This window comes from Lissotriton vulgaris, chromosome 4_1 (assembly GCF_964263255.1).
Source record: "Lissotriton vulgaris chromosome 4_1, aLisVul1.2, whole genome shotgun sequence".
Taxonomy (NCBI): domain Eukaryota; kingdom Metazoa; phylum Chordata; class Amphibia; order Caudata; family Salamandridae; genus Lissotriton; species Lissotriton vulgaris.
In genome coordinates this window covers 1,694,617,640-1,694,638,702 of record NC_141691.1, presented here as the reverse complement: position 1 = coordinate 1,694,638,702, position 21,063 = coordinate 1,694,617,640, and the positions used below count along the sequence as shown (strand labels likewise).

Below are 21,063 nucleotides of genomic sequence, written 5' to 3'. Positions count from 1 at the left end.
TGGGGCCCGGTATTCGTGCCCTACTTGAAACTTGTCCTGGTGCGGCGGCCTGTCCGCTCTGGGACGGGGCCACGCCGACTTGTAGCCAGGAGTTGTGCATACGCATTACGCCGATTGGAGGGCCTGGCCCAGCTGGCCCACCGCCACACCCCCTTGAACTGAGGCCGGGGGCTGCGGATTGGCTCCGGGCGTCGGCCGCCTCCGGTTGACGAGGGAGGCCACTGCCATCGGGACCTCCAGCTGTCACCGGGGCACTGGAGTGGCGTTGGGGCCTCCTGGAGACGGGGAGCCTGTATCCACTGAATTTCCTGCTGCCTGACGACCGCCCTGCTTTGCGGGGGCGCTACTTGCCACTTAAGGCCGCGGGGGGCCACTGCCATCTGAAGCCCCCCTGGGCATGGGAGAGAACGACGGAGGAGGGCTTGGTGAGCGGAATAGCTTTATGAGAGGCTAACTGGATTGGAGCTGGTGCTGGGCCGAAGAGACGCTGACCTCCTGGTGCGGAGGGGCCCATTGACACCAAGGACCTCCGCAGTGACTGGGGGGCCGCAGAGCTCGGACCTATTCAGTTGTCTGGGGCCCGGTCACTGTACCCTGGCTGACTCTTGGCCCGGGGGTGGAGCAGCGGCCTATCCGGTGCGGGACAGGGCCGCGCAGCTTGAGGCTGGGAACTGAGCCTGCCTGCGAAGATTGGGAGTGGAGTAAACTCGGAGGGCCCGCCGCAGTCGAGGCCCCTCCCCCCTGCATGTAGGCGGTAACTAGGTACGGCGGCTCGGCCAAGGACTGGGTCTTGGTTGCCCGGACCGGGAGCTGATTCCTGGGGCTGAGTGGCGCGTCCCCCCTGGCGAGCGGAGACCTACTGCTACAGGGACCTTCAGCTGAATCTGGGGAGCAGGTCTTGGGCGGAAGTGTCCAGACACGCGCTGGCCGGAGTGAGTACCTCGAGAAAAAAAGTGGTGTGCAGGAGGTGACTACCTATACTCAGATTGGGCTTCCCCTCCCCTTTTAGACTGGAGCCTGGCTTGGCGCTCAACATAGTTGACGGATTGGAGTCTGGATGTTGAAACTGTGGTCCGAATTGCCCGGTGCGTGTGGGACGTCTAGGCGCTCTGCTGTGCGAGGACTCTAGTGGGAAGAAGACCTTTGAGGAGACCCCTGTCACAACTCATGATGCGCAAGGACAGACTGCATCGGGCTACTCAGACCAATACCATAACGCAATATACAACGCCAAGGCTCCCTTCGCAGAGACTCACACGCCAGTTAGGGCAGGAAGAGGGGGTTCCAGCCTCCGAGGAGCCATCGCAGGCGGAATTGTTGAAAGCGATACAGGGGTCTCACTCGGCCTTGGAGCGACAGATGGAGACGGTGTCCATTGACGTGAACCCTCCTACGGACTGACCTGCGCAAGGTGGCCGATAAAGTCACGGATGCGGAGGGAAACATTACTCAATTGCAAAGGGAGGACGCGACCCTCAAGAAGACGGTCTCACAGCTATCTGCCACGACGGAAGCCTTGGAGCGAAGGGCAGAAGATGCAGAAGGGAGAGCGCGCCACAGTAATATCCGTGTGCTGGGTGTTCCTGAACGTTCCAGGGAAGACATGGCTTGGCAGTTCAGGCTGGACTGTTCCCATGAGGCACAGGGTCAGACTGATTTGCATATAGACATGTCTGAACTGGGGTGGCAGAGTGGGCTAAAGAACGGTGATGGATTAAACCCAGATCTTTTGACTGGGTGTGAGTGTTTGATTGATTCAGATGCTCCGTCCATCACCACCCCCTTTTGTACCGCTTTTGGCCGCCATAAGTGTGGCAGGGTATGCTCAGACGTGAGTCCCTTGCTCACTTTGCCACTGGATTCAAGCAAACCGGGCTGAAGATGGCTGGAATGCCAGAAACCGGTCCTCGGAAGCTTGTTTCCGGTCCAGGGAAGACATGGCTTGGCAGTTCGGGCTGGACTGTTCCCATGAGGCACAGGGTCAGACTGATTTGCATATAGCCATGTCTGAACTGGGGTGGCAGAGTGGGCTAAAGAACGGTGATGGATTAAACCCAGATCTTTTGACTGGGTGTGAGTGTTTGATTCAGATGCTCCGTCCATCACAAACCCCTTTTGTACCGGGTGTTCCTGAACGAGCGGAGGCGGGCAACCCGGAACGCTTTCTTGAGCATTGGATTCGTATGGTGTTGTGCCCTGAAGGTCTGTCGGACGTCTTTGTGATAGAAAGGGCCCACAGAGCGTTAGTCCAGCCCCCAAAGCCTGGAGTCCCTCCATGGGCTCTCATTGCCAAAATCCTAAACTACCGCGATAGGGACTGCATCCTAAAAGCGGCGAGAGAGTCCAAAGACCTTACATTCGAGAATTCAAAGGTATCCATATATCCGGACTATACACAATTGGTTCAGGAACAGCGCAAGTCCTTTCTGGCAGTCAAACAAAAGCTTAGGGAGCTGCAGCTACAGTACATGCTACTCTACCCAGCGAAGCTCAAGGTTATGTCCCAAGGGAAGGCCCACTTCTTTGAAACCCCCGCGGAAGTATGGGAGTGGCTCAAGATTCGGGGGGGGGAGGATGCCCTCCCTCCCGGAGAACGGGCGGTTGCCCGTAGTACTTGGGGGACCAGGCCACGGAGGCAGCGCAGCCGGAGAAGAGGTCAAGGGCCCTGTACAGATGAGTGTGGAGAGCAACTGAGTCACGGTGGGAGAAGATGGCTTCCTTCGCATGGATTTGCCGGAGTCTAATCGATTGCAGGAGGCATCTCGACCTACTTCTCCGGTGGAGATCCTGGTACCAGATACTTTGCTGCCCACTGAGGAGGTGGTCTCCCCCACGAGTGCAACGATCCCAGAGACGGCCGGGGCGCAGGAGCGGGACCCGGGCGGACTGTCGTGAGGAGGAACTGCGGCCCTACATCATTGTTGGACGCTGGTCATGATGTTGGACACTTGCTGGACAGTAAGGGGGTTATGGCTGATGGGAAGGGGTGCTCCCAGTTGCTGAAGCTTGGGGGAGGGGGGAGAGAGTGGGGCTCAAGAGGCTGTGTGAATGGCGTTCTTTTTTGTAAGAGCCGGGGTAGGGGGTTTAGTATTAGGTCCTGATGGGCGGCCTGTTGGGCAGTCGAGAGTGGGGGGGGGGGGGGGGGGGGGTAGTTGTCTTCCCTTTTTTCCTTTGTGGTTTTGTGCGTAGGTTAGTAAGGGAGACTGATGGGGAAGCTGTGTACGTCCTGGCACCAGCGTGGGAAGGGCATATCAGCAGTTGAGGTTGTTGCTAGTATATTGCTTGTGGGTGGGGTTGGTGTTGGGAGGGTTTGGTTGTTAGAGGTAGTTGTAGGCATTGCATGTATGACACATTGGGCATGGGACTCGGGAAACATTGAGAGTGTAGAATGGGGGGAGGTGGGACACATAGTAGACAATGAGTTACAAGTTTGTGAGTTGGAATGTGAGAGGGCTTGGTACTTGCACGAAACGATACAGAGTATTATCTAGGCTTCGAAGACATAAGATGTCAATTGCATGTCTGCAGGAGACTCATCTTACCGAGGAGGGGGCACAGAAGTTGGGTAGGAAATGGCGGGGTCAGGTGTTCCATTCCTCTTATTCCTCATACGCTAGGGGGGTGTTAATATGGGTGGCGCCCGGGGTCCCGTTTTCACCCCAGTAAGTGGAGGCAGATATTCGGGGCAGGTACTTGCTCCTCAGGGCTAAGCTAGATGGCAGGGATGTTACCCTTTTAAATACTTATGCACCGAATGTGGATGAGCGATGTTTTATCGATGCATCATCGGTCAAATAATTAAAGTTCAGTATCTTAGTCTCAGTTTCCAGTGCGCTTTTCTTAAATCAATCTATTTGTGTAATATTGTGTGTAGCTGCCCTCAGGAGACACACAACACAATTAACCAAGCACAACAACGAGGAGTCATGTTGCACTAGAGAGGGGCGTGAGCGCTGCAGCGTGGTAAACACGCGAGGGGCGGGGGAGTGAGCCAGCAGCCTGGTGAACACGCTATTTAGACAAGATGGCGTCGGACTGTCCACAGTCCGTACGGACACGCGCATGCTGTCTGCATTGGACAGATGGCGAGAGCAGCCATCTTTGTCCATGCAGACGCGTGCATGCAAGCGTTTGGGAGAATGGATTCCAAAAGGTCCTCCCCATGGCTAGAGTAGCATATGTGCTGCTTTTGCCAGGCAAGACCTAATAAAAATATAGATGATCACCTTAACTCAAATTTAAAATTACTCAGTCAGTTTGGCTGTGGGCGCATATAAATCTGAAAAGGTTCAAACAGTTGTTGGTGAAGCTTTGTTATATTCCCAGATTATAAGTCTTATGTTACATCCTCCAGGAGGAATTGAGAAATGTAGAAAAAATATGAGGGGGTTTTGAAAAAAAATTCACACATTTTTGTCAGGTAGTCAGTCAAAGATTGGTTGCTGGTCTGTATTACGGATGTTTTTAATGAGTTTTTTGTGTAGGACCAAAAGTTAATAATTTTAAAGAAAAAATGACAATGACGAAGCTGTGAGGCCAATTGTAATGTATGTTAAGGTTCCCCCTTTAGGACACAGTGCTCGGAGTCGTAGTAGAGTTCAACTAGTTTTATTGAACATTAAACATATCTCCAAATCGTTAAAGAGCGCCGAGCGTCTAGCTACGTGCTGCATCGGTCACCAATCGCATCACACCTTCGCGCCTTTCTTCTTATACCCTACGCTGCGCACGCGCCTCGCTCTTGTCCATAGCGTGACGCGTCATCGCGTTCACGCTCGTAGACTAGAGCGCAACACCACATATCTCCCCCCATTGACAACAATTTTATTAAGTGAACTGGGGAGGAATCTCTACAGTCCGCTCATATCATAGTCTCTGTACTTTGCGGGTAAGGCGACAGCTCTGCCTGTGCGGGTCCGCCTTACCAGGTTGTTCTCCTCACCTCCGTCTACTCCAGGAAGATTCTCAATGTCTTTACCATTGTCTCTCTCCTTAGCAGCTTCAAGGTTGGAATGGTCTTTTGTACATTCTGTTATACGTGTCTCACTTCCTCCTCCTTCTTCTCTGTCCTCGATGGTTTCTCTTAAGCTTTCCTCACTCACGGGAGTCTCCTCTTCTCCTCCTATGCATATCTCCTCTCCCTCTGATTTAGGCCAATTTACGATCTTGTTGACTCTCGCCATGCGATCTTGGGACCACACTTTGCCGTCGCTGAGTAGCGCAGCCCTACCTCGGACTTCTTTGACTTGCAAGGGTGGGCTATACTTGCTATCTCCCTTCTTCTATAGGGTGGGTAGTTTGACTCTAACCCATTCTCCTTCCTCCAACACAGTCTCTTTCACGTTGCGCCGTCTATCGTAGTGGGCAGCGTATACCTTTTGGGCCTTATCTAAGTTGTGCTGTACTACTGCTGGGGACCATTTGCTGGTTACTGTCTTTTCTCTCCAAACAACGTTGTCCCGGGTGAACGGGAATCGGCCTCTTAGGATTTGGAAGGGGCTGTATCCTACCACGGTGGGGGTGATCCTGTATGCCCACAACATGCTATGTACTTCTGCTTCCCAGTCCTTCCCTTGTGTGATGGCCGCTTGTATTGAGCACAAAAACTAGTTGAACTCTACTACGACTCCGAGCACTGTGTCCTAAAGGGGGAACCTTAACATACATTACAGTGGCGACGAGGATTGGGATTTCCCCACTGTGCACGCACAGCCGAACCGAGAGTCGAGTTCCGGAGACGGAGACGAACTTCCCTCGTCGAGACATCAACGGACGAGAATCACCAGCAACGCGAAATCATAGAGCGCGGCAGAAGCGCACCACCACCACTTGGCAGCGGACCAGCCACGCCACACCTCAGGTCAGTGCGGTCCCGGAGAAGAGGGGTCCCTCAGCCTGCACGCTGGCAACTAAAGGCACTGTCCAGACTCCAGAAGAGGGCGAGCAAAAACTCCAACCCTCCACGAGGCGCAGAGGACAACACTCCAGGCAGTCCCAGAAGCCAAGGAGACGCTGCAAGTAGGGCAGAAGGCCCCAGTGCAACGAATAACCCCAGGGCCCAAACAGAAGCGCCAAAAGACGTACCCAAGATGGCGAACCAATCATCCGCGCTGATGGCACCCATCCCCTTCTTACCCAGGCCAGGTGAACCCCAAATGAAATGGGAAGACTGGAGGGAATATTTCAGGAACTACATAGAAGCACTCGAAGATGAGAACGGAGGACCATACGCCCCAGCGCGAAAGAAGAGACTGTTGCTCCACAACTTAGGCCCAGAGGGAGTGAGAGTGTTCGCCAACATAGTTCCTAAGGAACGCGAAGCAACAGAGGACGATGTGTTCCAAAATGCGCTGGAAGATCTAGACAACCACTTTCGTCCTGCAGTGTGCGTTTCCATAGACCGCTACAATTTCCAACAAAGGAAACAAGAAACAGGCGAGTCAATCGACGACTACGTAGACGCTCTGCGGCGCCTGGCCATCACGTGCAAGTACGGAACACTGCAAGATGAGTACATAAAAGACCAGATTGTGATGTACACCACCAACAAATCGATCCAGGACAAACTATGGGCACAAAGCGAAACATCACTTAAGGACGTCATAGCCATGGTGAAAAAAGCAGAGATGTCGAAACGCTGCGCAGGCGCGGCCAAACGAGAAAACACACAGAAACAAATGGTCAACAAAATCGAAGAAGCCCCGACCATGCACAAACAAAAAAGTTCCTATGGAGACCAGAAGCAAGAACCCAGATGGACAGGGAAACAGACAAGTCGCCTGCCCATGGAAAGCAAGTTCTCATGCTACAGGTGCGGCAGCACGGCCCACTCGGCACAAGACAAACGTTGCCCAGCGTTTCGCGCCAGATGCGTGTTCTGCGGCCTGGTCGGCCATTTTGAAAAAGTCTGCCGAAAAAAGGGAAGAAGGACCACCGTGAAGTGTGTCGAGTCAGCACCGTCTGAAGTCGGAGCGGAGGAAGACCTGGAAGACAGCGACATGGTACTATGCATCGAAGGGCAGGTACTAGAAGTGACGGGAAGACGCACAGACAAACCGCGCACAGACATGTTCATCGGCGGGGTGAAAGTGCACGTGGCAGTGGACTCGGGATCCCCCTGGACGATAGTACAACGGTCCATTTGGGAAGGAGACTTCGTGCCCAGAGTGGGGCCAGAGCTGCACCCACCTGACATCCGGGCCATTTCCTACACAGAAAACGCCATTCCCATGATAGGTTTGCGACCACTGAAATTTGAATTCCGAGGCAGAACGGCGACCTGCAAGTTATACGTGGCCGAAAAAGGCCCCTCAGTCCTGGGGTGGAGAGATGCAGGATACTTAGGTAGAAGACTGGATCCAGGGGGCAAGGAACAAATCCTCCTGACGGAAGAACAGCCCATCACGAACGGCGAAGAGTGGAAAGAAACCTACCCCAAAGTGTTCGACGGCACGGTAGGAAAATTGGACAAATTCGTCCACAAAATAATACTCAAAGAAGGAGCGACGCCAGTAACACACAAAGTCAGGAACATCCCCATATCCACGATGGAGGCTGTACAAGCTGAACTCCAGAGACTAGAGAAGCAGGGCATCATAGAGCCCATAGACAGTTCAGAGTGGTTGGCCCCCCTGGTGGTGGCCAAGAAGCCCAACGGCAAGGTCCGTCTATGCGAGGACCTCCGTGAACTCAACAAATGCCTCATTGTGGAAAAGTTCCCTCTGCCCAGAATAGATGAAATGCTGGCGAAAACCAAAGGCATCACCCACTTCTCCACCATCGACCTCACGTCGGCATACCACCAAATCGACCTGCACCCGGCAAGCAGAAAGTACACCTCCTTCATCACGCCCTTTGGATGCTACCAATTCCGCCGTATGCCCTTTGGCCTGGCATCGGCCGCCGCAGTCTTCCAAAAATTAATGCATCGCTTATTTAAAGACATACCCGGAGTCCAGTATTTTCAAGATGATATCCTGGTCATGGGAGCCAACAGGGAAGATCACGATGGGAAACTGACCAAGATGCTCATGATGCTGCAAAACAGAGGCCTCACGGCGGAATGGAGCAAATGTAAAATAGGGTTACCCTCCGTAACCTATTTGGGACATGAAATAGGAAGCCAGGGCATATCGCCAAAAGGGACGAACGTGAGAGCCATCAAAGAGGCCGAGGCTCCGAAATCCAAAGAAGAGGTACGGTCGTTCCTTGGAATGGCAGAGTACTACAGCCGGTTTGTGAGACACTTTGCGACCAAGACGTACAGAATGAGTCCACTCATCCGAGACAAGTCGAAGTTCGAGTGGGATGCGGAAGCCCAGAGAGAATTTGAAATGGTGAAGAAAGACATTAGTGAAGCCATCCCGTTACAGGGCTATGATCCCTCAGGGGACACCATCCTGACAACAGACGCAAGTGACAAGGGCTTGGGAGCGGTGCTGGCACAGATGAGGGAGAACGGCTCCGTAGAGACAATCAGTTTTGCGTCACGGGCCCTATCCCCCACAGAACAAAGATACAGCGTCATAGAAAAAGAGATGCTGGCAGTCACGTGGGCAATGAGCAAGTTTCGGCAGTTCATCTGGGGCACCAGGTTCAAACTCCAAACAGATCACAAACCCTTAGTCAAAGCCACCAATCGCCTCACACCTTCGCGCCTTTCTTCTTATACCCTACGCTGCGCACGCGCCTCGCTCTTGTCCATAGCATGACGCGTCATCGCGTTCACGCTCGTAGACTAGAGCGCAACACCACACCAATTAAACAAGCATTGGTAAATGCATTAGGTTTCACCTAGGTGATTAATAACAAGCTATGTTTTTACTGTAAGTTGGAGCTTGTTGAGAAGTTGCACAATATAAGTTACAGAAAGCCTTTTAAAGTGAGTTGTTTATGTACAAAAAGGCAATCATACATTGTGTTGGTGCTAGTGGTATAGTGCAGGTAAGTAATAGAAACATTTTGAACAAATCATTTGAAATGCAATAGGTCTCTCATTACTGAAAAGTTTGAGCTATTGGCGCTGCTCATAATAATGCATCGCCAAAAGCTCAAACTTTTAGTTATGCGAGACCTATTTAAACGTAATATGAACTAGAATTTGATTTTGGTTTCAATATATTCATAAAAGTATATTTTTAGTGGGAATTATTGGACTTTACGAATGCCATTTCCAAACTTGCCAATGAAGTGCATATCTTACCCGCTTAGCACCAGCTCCCCGCGTCCGCACGCACAGAGCGGGATTCAGCCGAAACAATCCCAGTGCACCCAGACCAGCCTTGCAGAGAAGCTGTACGCCCTCCATAGTTTCCTTTCACGCACTGTGGCAGCACTTATCTCTCAACGAGGCCTTATAAAGACCCCGGAAATACAAAAGAGCCCAGTGAGTGGAGCGAAGATGTGGGGGGGGAGTGGCCTCTATAAAATCACTATACCGAAAGTGCCGCGACCTTTCTTACACTCACAGCTTGATCTGTTTTTAAAAGCACTTGCTTTTGTGTTCACATGAACTACTAAAATACAATTGCAACCCTGGAATCAAACACCGCTAAACGTGTTCTCTCGTTAACTGCATGCAGCATGCCCGTCCTCCAGCAGGTGGGGCTGCACCACACTCTAGTCGCAGGAACATTACCGAAAGCCGGGAAGAGCGAGCGCGCAGGCGTATTCAAACAGGAGACAAGAACTTGGCACCCTATTCCCGCAACTATAAAGCTTATCAAACGTGTTCAACCCTCTGCTTTCACCGGGAGTTCCAACTGTGGAAAGAGTGAGCAAAAATGTGGCGGTTGGTTGCTGTGGCAGGAATAGGTAAGTTCAAGCACTAGTAATAACGTCACAGTCTGACTCTGAACCTGGTGTCTCAGCGAGATGGGAAGGTACTGGCTTATTTTTTTCCCCATTAGTCTGTCTTCTCTGTTTATTCGTCTGCCCTCTTTTTTTCAGTACTGGATGACGAGCGAAACCTGCGACGTATTGTTTGACGTATAACACCTGCGTCCGCATGATCTGCGTACATTCTAAACAAATTAAAAACAAATCTAGACAGCGTGCTGAAAGTGCGGTATTTTTTGTATAAACGGATTTGTTAATTAACTTGTTGAGTAGTATGGTTACTAAAAACCCTTACAATGCGATTGAACTAGATATTAAAATTCTTTCCAGTAAAGGCTTATGTTAAATAGTTACAATTCAGGAACGGCCTATAAATGGCAAGTAGTCAAAAGTAGCCCAAGGCATTTCGTTGTAGGCGACGTTAGAAAGAAATCGTCCGTGGTTTACCGATCGAAGTGATAATTGATGTGTGCGTGTTATGCCAGCTCAAAGTATTGATTCGGAAGTACAAGTTTTTTACGTCCACTTTGTTTGGTCCAATGTTTACTGTGATGTTAAATCCTGGTGGTCAACAGGAGAAAAAAAATACCAAAAAGGACAGCAATCCTTGAAACGATGCTCGCAAAATCCGCAGCCATCATGGAATGCTTGATTTGCCTCAACGGGAGCATTGGAAGAGCTCACGATGTTATCTTAAACTTTCACAAGAAATGCATGTATTTGGATTATCGTATTTGGCCTATCAATTCCACTTTTTTAAATTATAGAACTCTGAGATTATGTCCTTTTCAAGAATTGGACCAGAGTGTTTTTTCCCCCGGGAATGTGCGTTTATGACATCTGATCTTGTGGCTACAGTTTTTGTTATTCGACCGAAAACGTTATTTGCTCTTGTTTTTCCGCTTGAGATTCCCAATGTCTTCGTGGTCGTGCAGAGCAACATTAGCATAGATCTCAGCTTTTTAGTTTGCAAATGTGTGACATTTCCGTGTTTCAAAGCTGCCAAGTTTCCAGATTGCTATGTGTGACCTTTCCATAATTTCAGTGTAATTATGAGTGACATTTCAATGACTATGAGTGACACTTTCTTATAAGAAAAATCACGCAATGAAGACAAGGGAAACATATAAATATCAGACATTAGACCCATTTGAGCAAGGAGACACTCTAAGAAGATCTTAGAACTACTGCAAACGCCTGAGACGGCTGACTCATAATGAAAATGAAATTATGAAAATGTTACACATAGCAAACTAAAACTTTGCAGCTATGGACATCTAGAAAGCAGGTCACATGGCTCCGCTAAGAATTAACATCAAAAAGAGAAAGGACCTGCGGCTAGACTGTAGAACCACTGGAGTGAAGCTGTGCAATAAGCACCACTGACAATGCAGGAAAATAGTTTAGTAGAGAACACAGTTCTTTACTGCACCATGCACCCCACCAATGTAGAAGAGATTTTGATCGGTACACGAGGCATTCAGAGGTGTGGTGGGTATGAGCATCACCAGGGCCTGCCTTGATGCCCTGGCACATTTTATTTGTAAAATTTTATTTAGCACTAGCTAGACCCGTGGGTATCAAAGCGCTTTACATACACAAAGGAAAAGAAAAATTGCGTAACCTCGCAGGACACGAGGATGCATAAAGATATAAGCCAAGACGTAATACTTATGTATACAGTGAGGGGAGAAAGACGCAGGTGGTTAAAACAGTCCGATGACCATCATCCTTGAATGTCAAACTGAGGAGGGGGTCCATTAGGTTATTGATGCCTAGGTTGGTTGACTTGCTCAATCAAGTATTGGTTGAGGAGAAGGAGTTTCAGGTCCTTTTTGAAGCAAGAGAAGGAGGGGTTGCATCTGAGGTCAATAGGAAGTGCGTTCCACATCCTGGGGAAGTTACCAGAGAAGTGTCGACACTGGGTCGTTTTCCTTTTATGTTTCGGAGGGATGGGAAGAAGTGAGTTGGTGCTTCTCCGAGTTCTGTATTTTCGTGCTTTTACCAGTTTGCTGTTTAGGTAGTTGGAGGATTTGGCATGAAGGGCCTTGTGTGTGATGCAGGCCAGTTTGTAAATACATCTAACTTCCATGGGAAGCCAGTGAGTGCGTTGAGGGTTGGTGTGATGTGTCTAAATCTTTTTACACCCGTTATGAGTAGAGCTGCCATGTTAAGGACTAACCTTAGTGGGGCTAGGTGAGCTTTTGGTGACCCTGTTAGGATGGCGGTCCCATAGTCCAGTTTAGAAAGGATTAGGGATTGTACTATTGTCTTGAGATCATCTTGGGGAATTAAAGGTTTAATTTTCTTGAGGTGTTTTAGAGAGTAAAGCGCACCTTTTGCAGAGTTCTTGATGTGGTCCTTCATTGACCGGTTCTTATCCATGGTAATACCTTTTGACTTTACCAAGTCAGATAGGACGAGGGAGCAGTTTAGAGCATCAAGCTCCTTGAGCCAGTCTTGCATTGGTCGGTGGTTACTTTTCAGAGAGAACAGTATTAATTTCTTTTTGTCTTGGTTCAGTTTTCAGTGGTTTGTTTTAAACCAGGTTTGGTTCTTTGTTAGCGTGACATTGAGGTGTCGGACGTCACTGGGTGATTTGATTTTTTAGTATATTTGTGTGTCATCTGCAAATAGGTGGTATTGAACCCCTGCTTGTTTCAGAATAATTGCAAGGGATTCCATGAAGAGATTGAAGAGGGATGGTGAGAGGATCGATCCTTGCGGGACTCCAAGTTTGACTCGTTTTGGTACAGAGAGGCAGGAGTTGATTTTAATTTGTTGGGAACGGTGCTGAAGGAAGTTAGTGAACCATTCTAGTACTGTGCCGTTAATGCCATAGCGCCTCTTCAGATTCTCAAGTAAAGCTAGATGGTTTATTGTGTCGAATGCCGCTGATAAGTCAATAAGGATGAGGAGACAGGCTTCACCTTCATCTAAGGCACTGTGGATATCGTCAGCAATATTGAGCATCGCTGTTTCGGTGCTACAACCTTTCCTGAAACCTGATTGAAAGGTTTCGAGGAGGTTGAAGTCATCAGTATGTTTGTTACGTTGTTGGAGAGCGCACTTCTCCAATGTTTTAGCTAGTAACGGAAGGTTGGAGATAGGTCTCAGGTTGTTGAGCTTGTGGGGGTCGGCCCCGTGTTTCTTGAGTATAGGTGTGATTTGTCCTAGCTGAAGGGAGTCCGGGACACAGCCTGATGTGAGAGAGGAGTTGATAATTTTTGTCCAGAAAGGGGCAATGATGTGGTTGAGTTTTTTTACTATTGTGGATGGGAGGGGGTCCATAGTGTGGGAAGTAGGCTTTAAGCTTGCATTTATATTGAAGACTTCAATTTCCAACATGAGTTTGAAGTTCGACCAATTCATGTCATTTTTCAGTTGGGAGCGGGCCTGGTTGTCTATGGTATGATTTTGATCTGTTTGGTATGGGGTGCTTAACCCGTTAACCGTGGCGGTAATTCCGCCGCGGTGTGGGTGTTTTCTTGCGCGGGTGGAATGCCGTCGGTAATGGCCGACGGCAGCACTGGGGAGGTAGTGCTGCAGTCGGCCATTGGCCGACGGCAGCAGGGAAAGGGTTAAAGGAGGGCAGGTTGCGAGGGAGTGAGGATCTGAGGTTTGGATGAAGGATTGCTCAATTTTTGTGACTTCATCTGTGAAGAAGCTGGTGATTTCTTTGCATCGATCCTTGGTGGCTTTTATTTCTTGTGGGGGTGTGCCGTTAGTTTGACCAATTTGTAAGATAACTTTTAACAATGTTGAAGAGCTCTCAAGGTCTATTCTTTGCCTGGTCTAGTTGGCTGCAGACGAAAGTGGCCTTTTTCTCTAAAAATGTGTTTTTTATATGCAAACCGGGTTGATCTAAGTTGGGCTAGGTGAAGAGTCAAAGGGTTTAGTCTCCAAGTCCTTTCTGATTGTCTGAATTGTCGTCTTTCGATATTAAGATCCACGTTTAACCAAGATTTCGATTTGATAGATCTCAAATGTTTGAGTGGTGCTACTTGATCTAACACCTCTGTCATTGTGGAATTAAAGTGGGCTGTGAGGTCATCGGTCGTCATAGTGGAAGGCTGTGGTTGTAGAGGGGCATGAATCCTGGATTCCAGTTTGGTTATGGGAACTCCTTTGATGTTCCTGGTCCAGTGCTTAGGTTTGTCAGGTTGGTTTCTAATATGTGTCAATATTAAACAGTATGAAGTGGTGGTAAGACAAGTGAATGGGAGAAATTGATCTCGAAGAGACCAGCTCATTTTTGGTGATGATCGTATCCAAATATCTCTAGTGTCACAAAATGTGTCTGCGTGATCCAGCGAGTGGTAGGTTACACACTAAGCATAAATACACCAGATGACAATTCTGGCAAAGATTGAAGTGTGTTTTCTGTCCATGGGCAAGAAGTGAAAACATGTAAAGTCAGGTATTCTGTCCACCTTATATTGCTGTTTGAAGCTTGCAGAACAGCAAGTGTCAAAAGACCCCTGAGTCCAACACCTCGCCTTCAGATTTAGACACACGCAGGTAAGTGCAAAAGTAGTCTGTCTTGAGAGACAGTATCGACTCACGCTGATGAGAGAACCTGTCTGTGAACTGATGGCATTGCGGCTGTTTGGAGAGAGTTCAAATAATAGGCGAGGAGCATAACTAAACTCCATGCCGCTCTCTCTGTTCCACGTGGTACCTGGGCCCCGGACTATAAAGCTGCCTCAGGCCTATGCCTTAAATTAATTAGTCAACTGACTTTGGCTGCCGCAGTCTGCATGTGTGTGATACCATGATTGCTGATGAAGACTCAGGAGAGCCTGTAAGACACACATAGATGTTTCAGTCAGGCAGGCTGACTATTATTTCAAAAATGTCACACCAGTATATTAAAGTGAGCAGCCCGGGGTCCGGTGCTCCGCCTGCTACTACTGCGAGTTCAGTTAACACTTACTTGCATAAGTTAATAAACTAAGAGAACACCGCTTGGTAGCAAACATAAACCGTTTATGTCATTTTAATAACACAGACTCACTAACACATATATGCTTCGCCGGTTCACCCTTCCACAGAGCCTTTCTTCTTGCTGCAGAGTACATCTTCCTGCCCACTCTGTTAGGACTCCGCACTTGTCAGGTCGACATTGTAGTTTTGAGTTAGTTTCTTCATTTTATTTTTGACCTAATTTGTATAAGGGTGCCTCTAATCGTGGCTTTGGGCCCTTTCCCTCTAGTAAAAGGGGAACATTCTGATTCAGGATTGTCTTTGAGAAAAGTTTTAATCGTAGTTTCGACCTGCTTGACATGTCCAGAGAACAACAGCATTTCATAATTTCATAGATTACAGGGCCTTCCTGGACACAGACTTTGCCCACTCAGAGCTATCCCGCCTTAGACAACGACAGCACCATAACCCTGCTCTTCAACAACCGGCTGTCATCGAGCCTCACTTCAGATCATGCTTGCAGCTTGCCTCGCCAATGACTCGTTGGCAACAATTGTTTTCTTCATAAAAGTTTCAAAGTCTGAAGGTAAACTTTCAAGTTGGGAAAACCTGGTCCCTGTATCCAAGTGAAGAGTAGAGCAAGGCCTGCCTAGGAGTAAAAACAGTGTTGACTAATGCCAGGTTTAAGCCTATTCAATATTACTGTTTACATATTACCTACCTCACCTACATCAACTTAAACAAAATGTATTCAGAGCGAACCCCCAGAGTTCTGGCTGCTGACACAGATTTCATACATATCATATTGAAATGTACAATAATATAAACTTTCTCGGGGAAAATGCTTGGTATAGTAGCTTCTAAGATTGTGCAGTTAACAATGAAACAATGTTTATTGGGGCTGTTCTCTAAAAGAAATAAAAAACTGTGGGTAGAAAATGTATAATACTGGGCACCGTACTTGCTAAACTATTTATACTTTTTTAGTGACTGAGTGACAGAATGCCAACCATTGGCAGCTGCCTTAAATATGTGGTGGAGTGGGCAACCACAGAAGAGGTTCATATGAGAAAAAAATTGACACATAATGAAAAAATAGTTTTATGATAGAGACTTCTAGCTGAAGATTCCTCACCTTTTGAATATTTCCCAGGTGTCCAGACTGGATCCAGAAACCTTTCAGCAGTACCTCTGTGCACTGGTAGGTGACATGGTGCATCTCCTCACTGAGAATGTGCCTTTCATGCGGGTCTAAATAGGCGCCAATCCAGTGCTGACATCAGTTCATGTTTCCTCAACACCAGACGGAGATCCAGAGTTACAGGAAGATTCCTTAATGAGACTGGTCCAAGTAAAAAATTCGGTCCCAATCCATGCAATATACAGAACTCGCACAAATCATGTCTGAGGTCAGTCTTCGTTTACATCAACGTCTTCGGGTTTGTTAAGGAAACTCCTATGAGAAGGGGCGGGTGCAGCGCCATACATCTTGATCTCTCTCCTGAAGTTGTTACACTTCGTGCCGATCCTGCAATTTGATCTGGTACAACTGCAGTTTCCTGGTCTGTCTGCTACTCCTAAACCGATAGAAGAGTTCTGCAGGGCCACTCATGGGATCCTTACCGGATCCCTCTGGTATGCCTTTGTGCCCCACACAGCTGAAGGTTTCGCCACCTGGAATACTGCCTGCGGGTTTGCCCTCAGCTGCAGCAGGACTCTCTGAACCCTCTTCAGGGCCACCACTAGCTCCAGTCGATGCCACCTATGGCGTTATGGTCCACACCAATTTCTGGTACATTGACAACCATGCCAAAGTGGCATGGGTTTGACCTCAAACGAAGCCGTGCTTTGCCTCCATAGAAGCCACACTTCCTCCGCTAGATTTGCCTCAACCAAGACAAACGCACCCCCTGCATTCCCTCTTTGGTATGGATTCAGACAATGATTATGATGTATTTGATGAGATTGGCCAACTTTGTTACGAGGGGAATTGGTATGATGACATGCAGGAGGCTAGTCGCCTTGATACCTCCCCGTGAGTCGGGCTCGTCCCACCCCCTGGTTCTGCCACTGAGGAGAGTGTGTACGGTGGCCTCTGTCCTTGACCTCTAGCTCCGCACCTAGGAGGTCTTGACCAATGTTCTCACAGAAGTCCTTCAGCGGGTTCAAATGTCAGGTGTGCCTCTTTTGCCTTTTAATGATGCCCTTACAGAAACATTTTTGGGGGCATGGGCCGAACCTTGCTCTGGTCTCCTGGTCAACTGCCAGATTGCTCAACACCACCACCTGCTTCTGGGGGATACTGCATTTTTATCTCAGCACCCCTTCCTGAAAGCTTGTGGTGTAGGCATGTACAAGTAAGACTAACCCCAACATATTTGGTATTTCTCCCCCTGATCGGGAGTCAAAACAAATGAAGACTTTTGGAAAACAAATCTTATTGCCCACCAGCTTATCGCTTCGATCAGTGAAAGCCAACTGCCTGCTGGGGCATTATTCCCACGCCCTTTAGTCTACAGTGGCTCAAGGCCTCACAGTGGGGCTTGAAGATCTTCAACCTATCTTTGCCCAGGCTATACATGGCAGTCGTGGGCAAGTTCACAATTTGTTGTCACTTGGGCCCCACTGATTCCATTAGCACCAGTATCACCATATGGCAGTCCACCATTTTTTCAGGCAATGTTTATTTGGCCCCCATGTACATGCCGTTTGACAGCAGGGATGTGGAATACCTATAGCCCGACGCCCAGGACATATTGTTTGGTGTCAAAGTAATTAGTTTCATGTACATTTTGTCCTTGGAACAAGTAGGCCAGCCCCCTGCAGCACAAATCCTTCTGCTGCCAGTTTGCAGCACCACATTATGGATCAGGTAAGGGCACTGTCTGCATTTAAGGTAATATTTTTTCCCATATGTTAATGCTGTTCAAACTTGTATTTTTCGTTTATTAATTGAAAGCCTGTATTATTAGGGTGAGCGCGCAAATATATGTTGTAAGCGCTGACTGCACTACTGACAGTGGTTCCAGTATAAAAATGTGTACACACATTTTCACAGTTTAGCATATGAGGCTATGTATAATGCTCCCAGAATGCTCTCTGATTTGATGCAAATATTTTCAGAAGCTTGAAAGCAAGATTGTTGATTCTTTGCTTTCAAAATAAAATGTTCATTAAAAAAATGAATGCAGGAAAAAAAACTTTTGCTAAACTACTGTAACATTTCAGGTACAATTTCTTAGCAGCATTATTTAGTAACATGTGTTGATGCATGCTAGTATTTCCCAAAAATATTCATGAAGTAAAATCAGTTTCAATAAGATTATGGGAAACAAAAATAATCTGGCAAATCCAGTAGGTCTGAAATTGGTGGTCAGCTTTTATTTTTGTCAATGTGTGACTTGTTTTGTCATGTTTTTTGTAAAACCTTATTGGTGTGGGAGCTGCCGGGCCCTCGCCATTATAACAAACAATGGCAAAAGCAAAAATTGCTTTTGGTTTAAAAAAAAAGCACACACTGCTACAGTAGTTATTGGCACTGAACAAAACGACTTAGTGTGCTGATATGCTCCTTTTGAAAGAGCAGAATGCTGTCAATCACAGTGAAGTCAGCTGAGACAGGAAGAGAGAGAGACAGAATTTTAATAAACACAAAAGGTCACAGTCAACGCCAGACCAAATCAAATTAGGGACCCAATTATTAAAGAAGTCTCAAAAGTGCACCAATGGTATATGTCCTTGCATTAAGTGCAGTTATACTTCTTTTGTGAATTCCCAAGAATTTACAGAAGTTGGACAAGAAATAGTACTCTTAGAAAATATTTGTGAACTGCATTTTAGAATGAGCGAATATGCATGTGTAGATTGGTTCGTACGAAAATCTGAGTGTTTGCAAGGTCACTTTTCCACCCACCACTTTCATACCGACTCTGGAAGAAGGTTTATGTATGCCATTGTCAGGAGTACATTTCCAACATTTCTCAGCATGGGAAAAAATTAGAGAAGAGTTGTTGAAACCCCTTAAAACATGCACGTTTGTAGGTTTGCAGAGACTTAAAAGGGCTTCTAACCCTGGAACTATTGCTTACCACTACCATTAGCCCCAGAATATAGATCTGCAGAAAGGTGGCAACATAAGGGGATTGCAAGTATTCAAACACTACTATGGTATGAGCCCTGACCTAATCTGAGAGGCTATATCAGAGCTCTTATATAATGAGATTGCTGCCATAATTTGTCGCTGCACTACATGCCACCAAAGGGGCAAGGGGATTTTGTTACAGGACAAGTAGATTTATGAACCAACTGCCCCATGGACAAGTAGATATTGTATTAAATTCTAAACCCCTGAAATTGGTTGGGGAGGGAGTTTTGTTAAGAACTGTTATATAGTTCTTGAGTTATAACATGATCTACAACGACCATAAACAAGCATTTGCAACACAAACGGTCTGGACTTTTGGACCTTATAGGTGTTTAGCCATTCAACACATTTATGATATCTTACGAACAACATACTTATTTTAAAAATATGTTTTGAATATCTGCTGCATTGGGCAACTAAAATACAATATTATGACACTTTTAGCCAAGCAGCATCATAGCACATAGATTTGATAACTGGGAGTCTTCAACTTGTATGTAACAAGCTCCAAATAGTAAGTGTCAGAGATGCGGTTGTCTGCAACAAAGTGCTGCAGCTTTAAAGACAAAATAAAAGGGCAAAGAAAGGGCAGGGAAGGCAAGTTAAAGAGCGTTTTGGAAGATTAAATGGTATTACTACTCACACTCTCCATTGAGTATCCATTTAGTCTCAGATGAATACATTATTTAAATTTCAAGCATTTCTTAATCTCTGAAAAGAAATGAAAGACACTTTAGGTTTACATGAAGAAATGACATTTACACTAGAAAATGGCTGGCGCTGTATTAGAAGACAAAACCCAAATGAACCAAAACAATATATTTATTACATACCGGCATATTTGGCAAACAAAGAGTCATAAGTAACCTAGTCATTTTGTTTATTTGCATTCTTGTGCATGCAGTTATAAACTTATTAAGCAGAATTGCAATTATTGGAGTGCCAAGTATTCAAGTTGAATTTTCAAGTTAATTCATTTGTATGCAATTTTGAAATGATGGGTCTACTTGGTGCCCAATGACTGTTGCAGGATGGCTTGGAGAGTGGCATGTGTGGACTTTACCACCAATCAGCACTAGGGAATTCTATCTGGCACACTAGCATTTGCACTAGTGCTCCAATCCTAGGTAATCTCACATCTTACCAGACCCTCCCACTCAAATTCAGCTCTCAGAAATATGTTCTCCTGTGTGATCAGTTGGATGCGGATGCAGTGGGAAAGTGCTAGAATTAAAAATAAGAGATCTGAAAATTGAGTCTGCAAAACATGTCATAGACGTGTACCATAGATGTGCTCTCCACATGGAAACAAACCAAAAATAACCGAAAACATGCAGATCGCTGAAATATAAATACAGCGTGTTGTTGGATACATGAAAGTGCTGTGTCTTGGTGTGCTACCCCTGTGCAACCTAAAAAAACCATAATAGCAACCCGCCAGCCCCAGGTGAGTGGACATAGCAACAATCCCCCGTTGCAAGAATACAGTGCATGGCGAATAAAATAGAAGGTACAATGGCTGCCAGGAAATCCCAGTAACGAACACTGGATTGTCCGAGCTAGTATTCCAAGCCTGTGCGACTGCACCTGCAATGACAATACTTCACCTAGAAGCAGTAGCAAATGTTATCTATGAACCTCTCACTCCGGCTGCTACAACAAAACCTTACCATTCGCCGTGGAGGTAGGGAGTGCGGGCCACATGGAACCCTACTTTTCAAATGTCTAAGAACAATAGCCATGAGCTGACTCTGCGGCATTCATCTAATGAAGCCACAAAGAACTGCTTGTGCCATTTTTATGGCTAGTTATAACCAGAAACACTTCAACAAAGGGTTGACAGCAGTCAGAATGAGAGCATGGTTCACTTTAAACTTCTTGTAAAACGTGCACTGAAAACCATGAACAGAGCCTTACCTCAGCATGCAGCTCCACCCCTTGATCTGAGGAGAAGCAAGGCCCACTGGGAATGGCAGGAGTTCTGTGAGGAGCTCAACGAACACTAAGAGTGACCGTAAGCAAATCCAAACCCGCCCTGAACTAAGACAGCTTGCACAAAACCAAAGCATGCCATCTCACAAAAAACACGATGTAGAAAAGAGAACAAAACATGCCAGAGCCTGTGTACTTCAAGAGGCGCCCAGCTTGCCTGAGTT

General features: G+C 47.2%; 2 protein-coding genes across 3 annotated transcripts in view; one reads left to right on the top strand and one right to left on the bottom strand.

Moving 5' to 3' along the window:
* The window catches only part of DECR1 (2,4-dienoyl-CoA reductase 1), a 211,060-nt gene extending 201,590 nt beyond the window's left edge, over nt 1-9,470 (bottom strand). Inside the window, exon 1 of the mRNA XM_086965977.1 lies at nt 9,203-9,470. Coding sequence (XP_086822103.1) covers nt 9,203-9,307 — 105 coding nt within the window. The 5' untranslated portion in view covers nt 9,308-9,470. The remainder of the gene's footprint in view (nt 1-9,202) is intronic.
* A 145-nt stretch (nt 9,471-9,615) lies between these two features.
* Nucleotides 9,616-21,063, top strand: part of NBN (nibrin) — a 325,485-nt gene continuing 314,037 nt past the window's right edge. Inside the window, exon 1 of one of the 2 annotated variants that reach the window (XM_086965975.1) lies at nt 9,616-9,813. In XM_086965975.1, the coding sequence (XP_086822101.1) occupies nt 9,783-9,813 (31 nt within the window). In that variant the 5' untranslated portion in view covers nt 9,616-9,782. Of the gene's footprint in view, nt 9,814-15,232; nt 15,350-21,063 lie in introns of those variants that run through there. The other variant, XM_086965973.1, reaches the window with a different exon arrangement.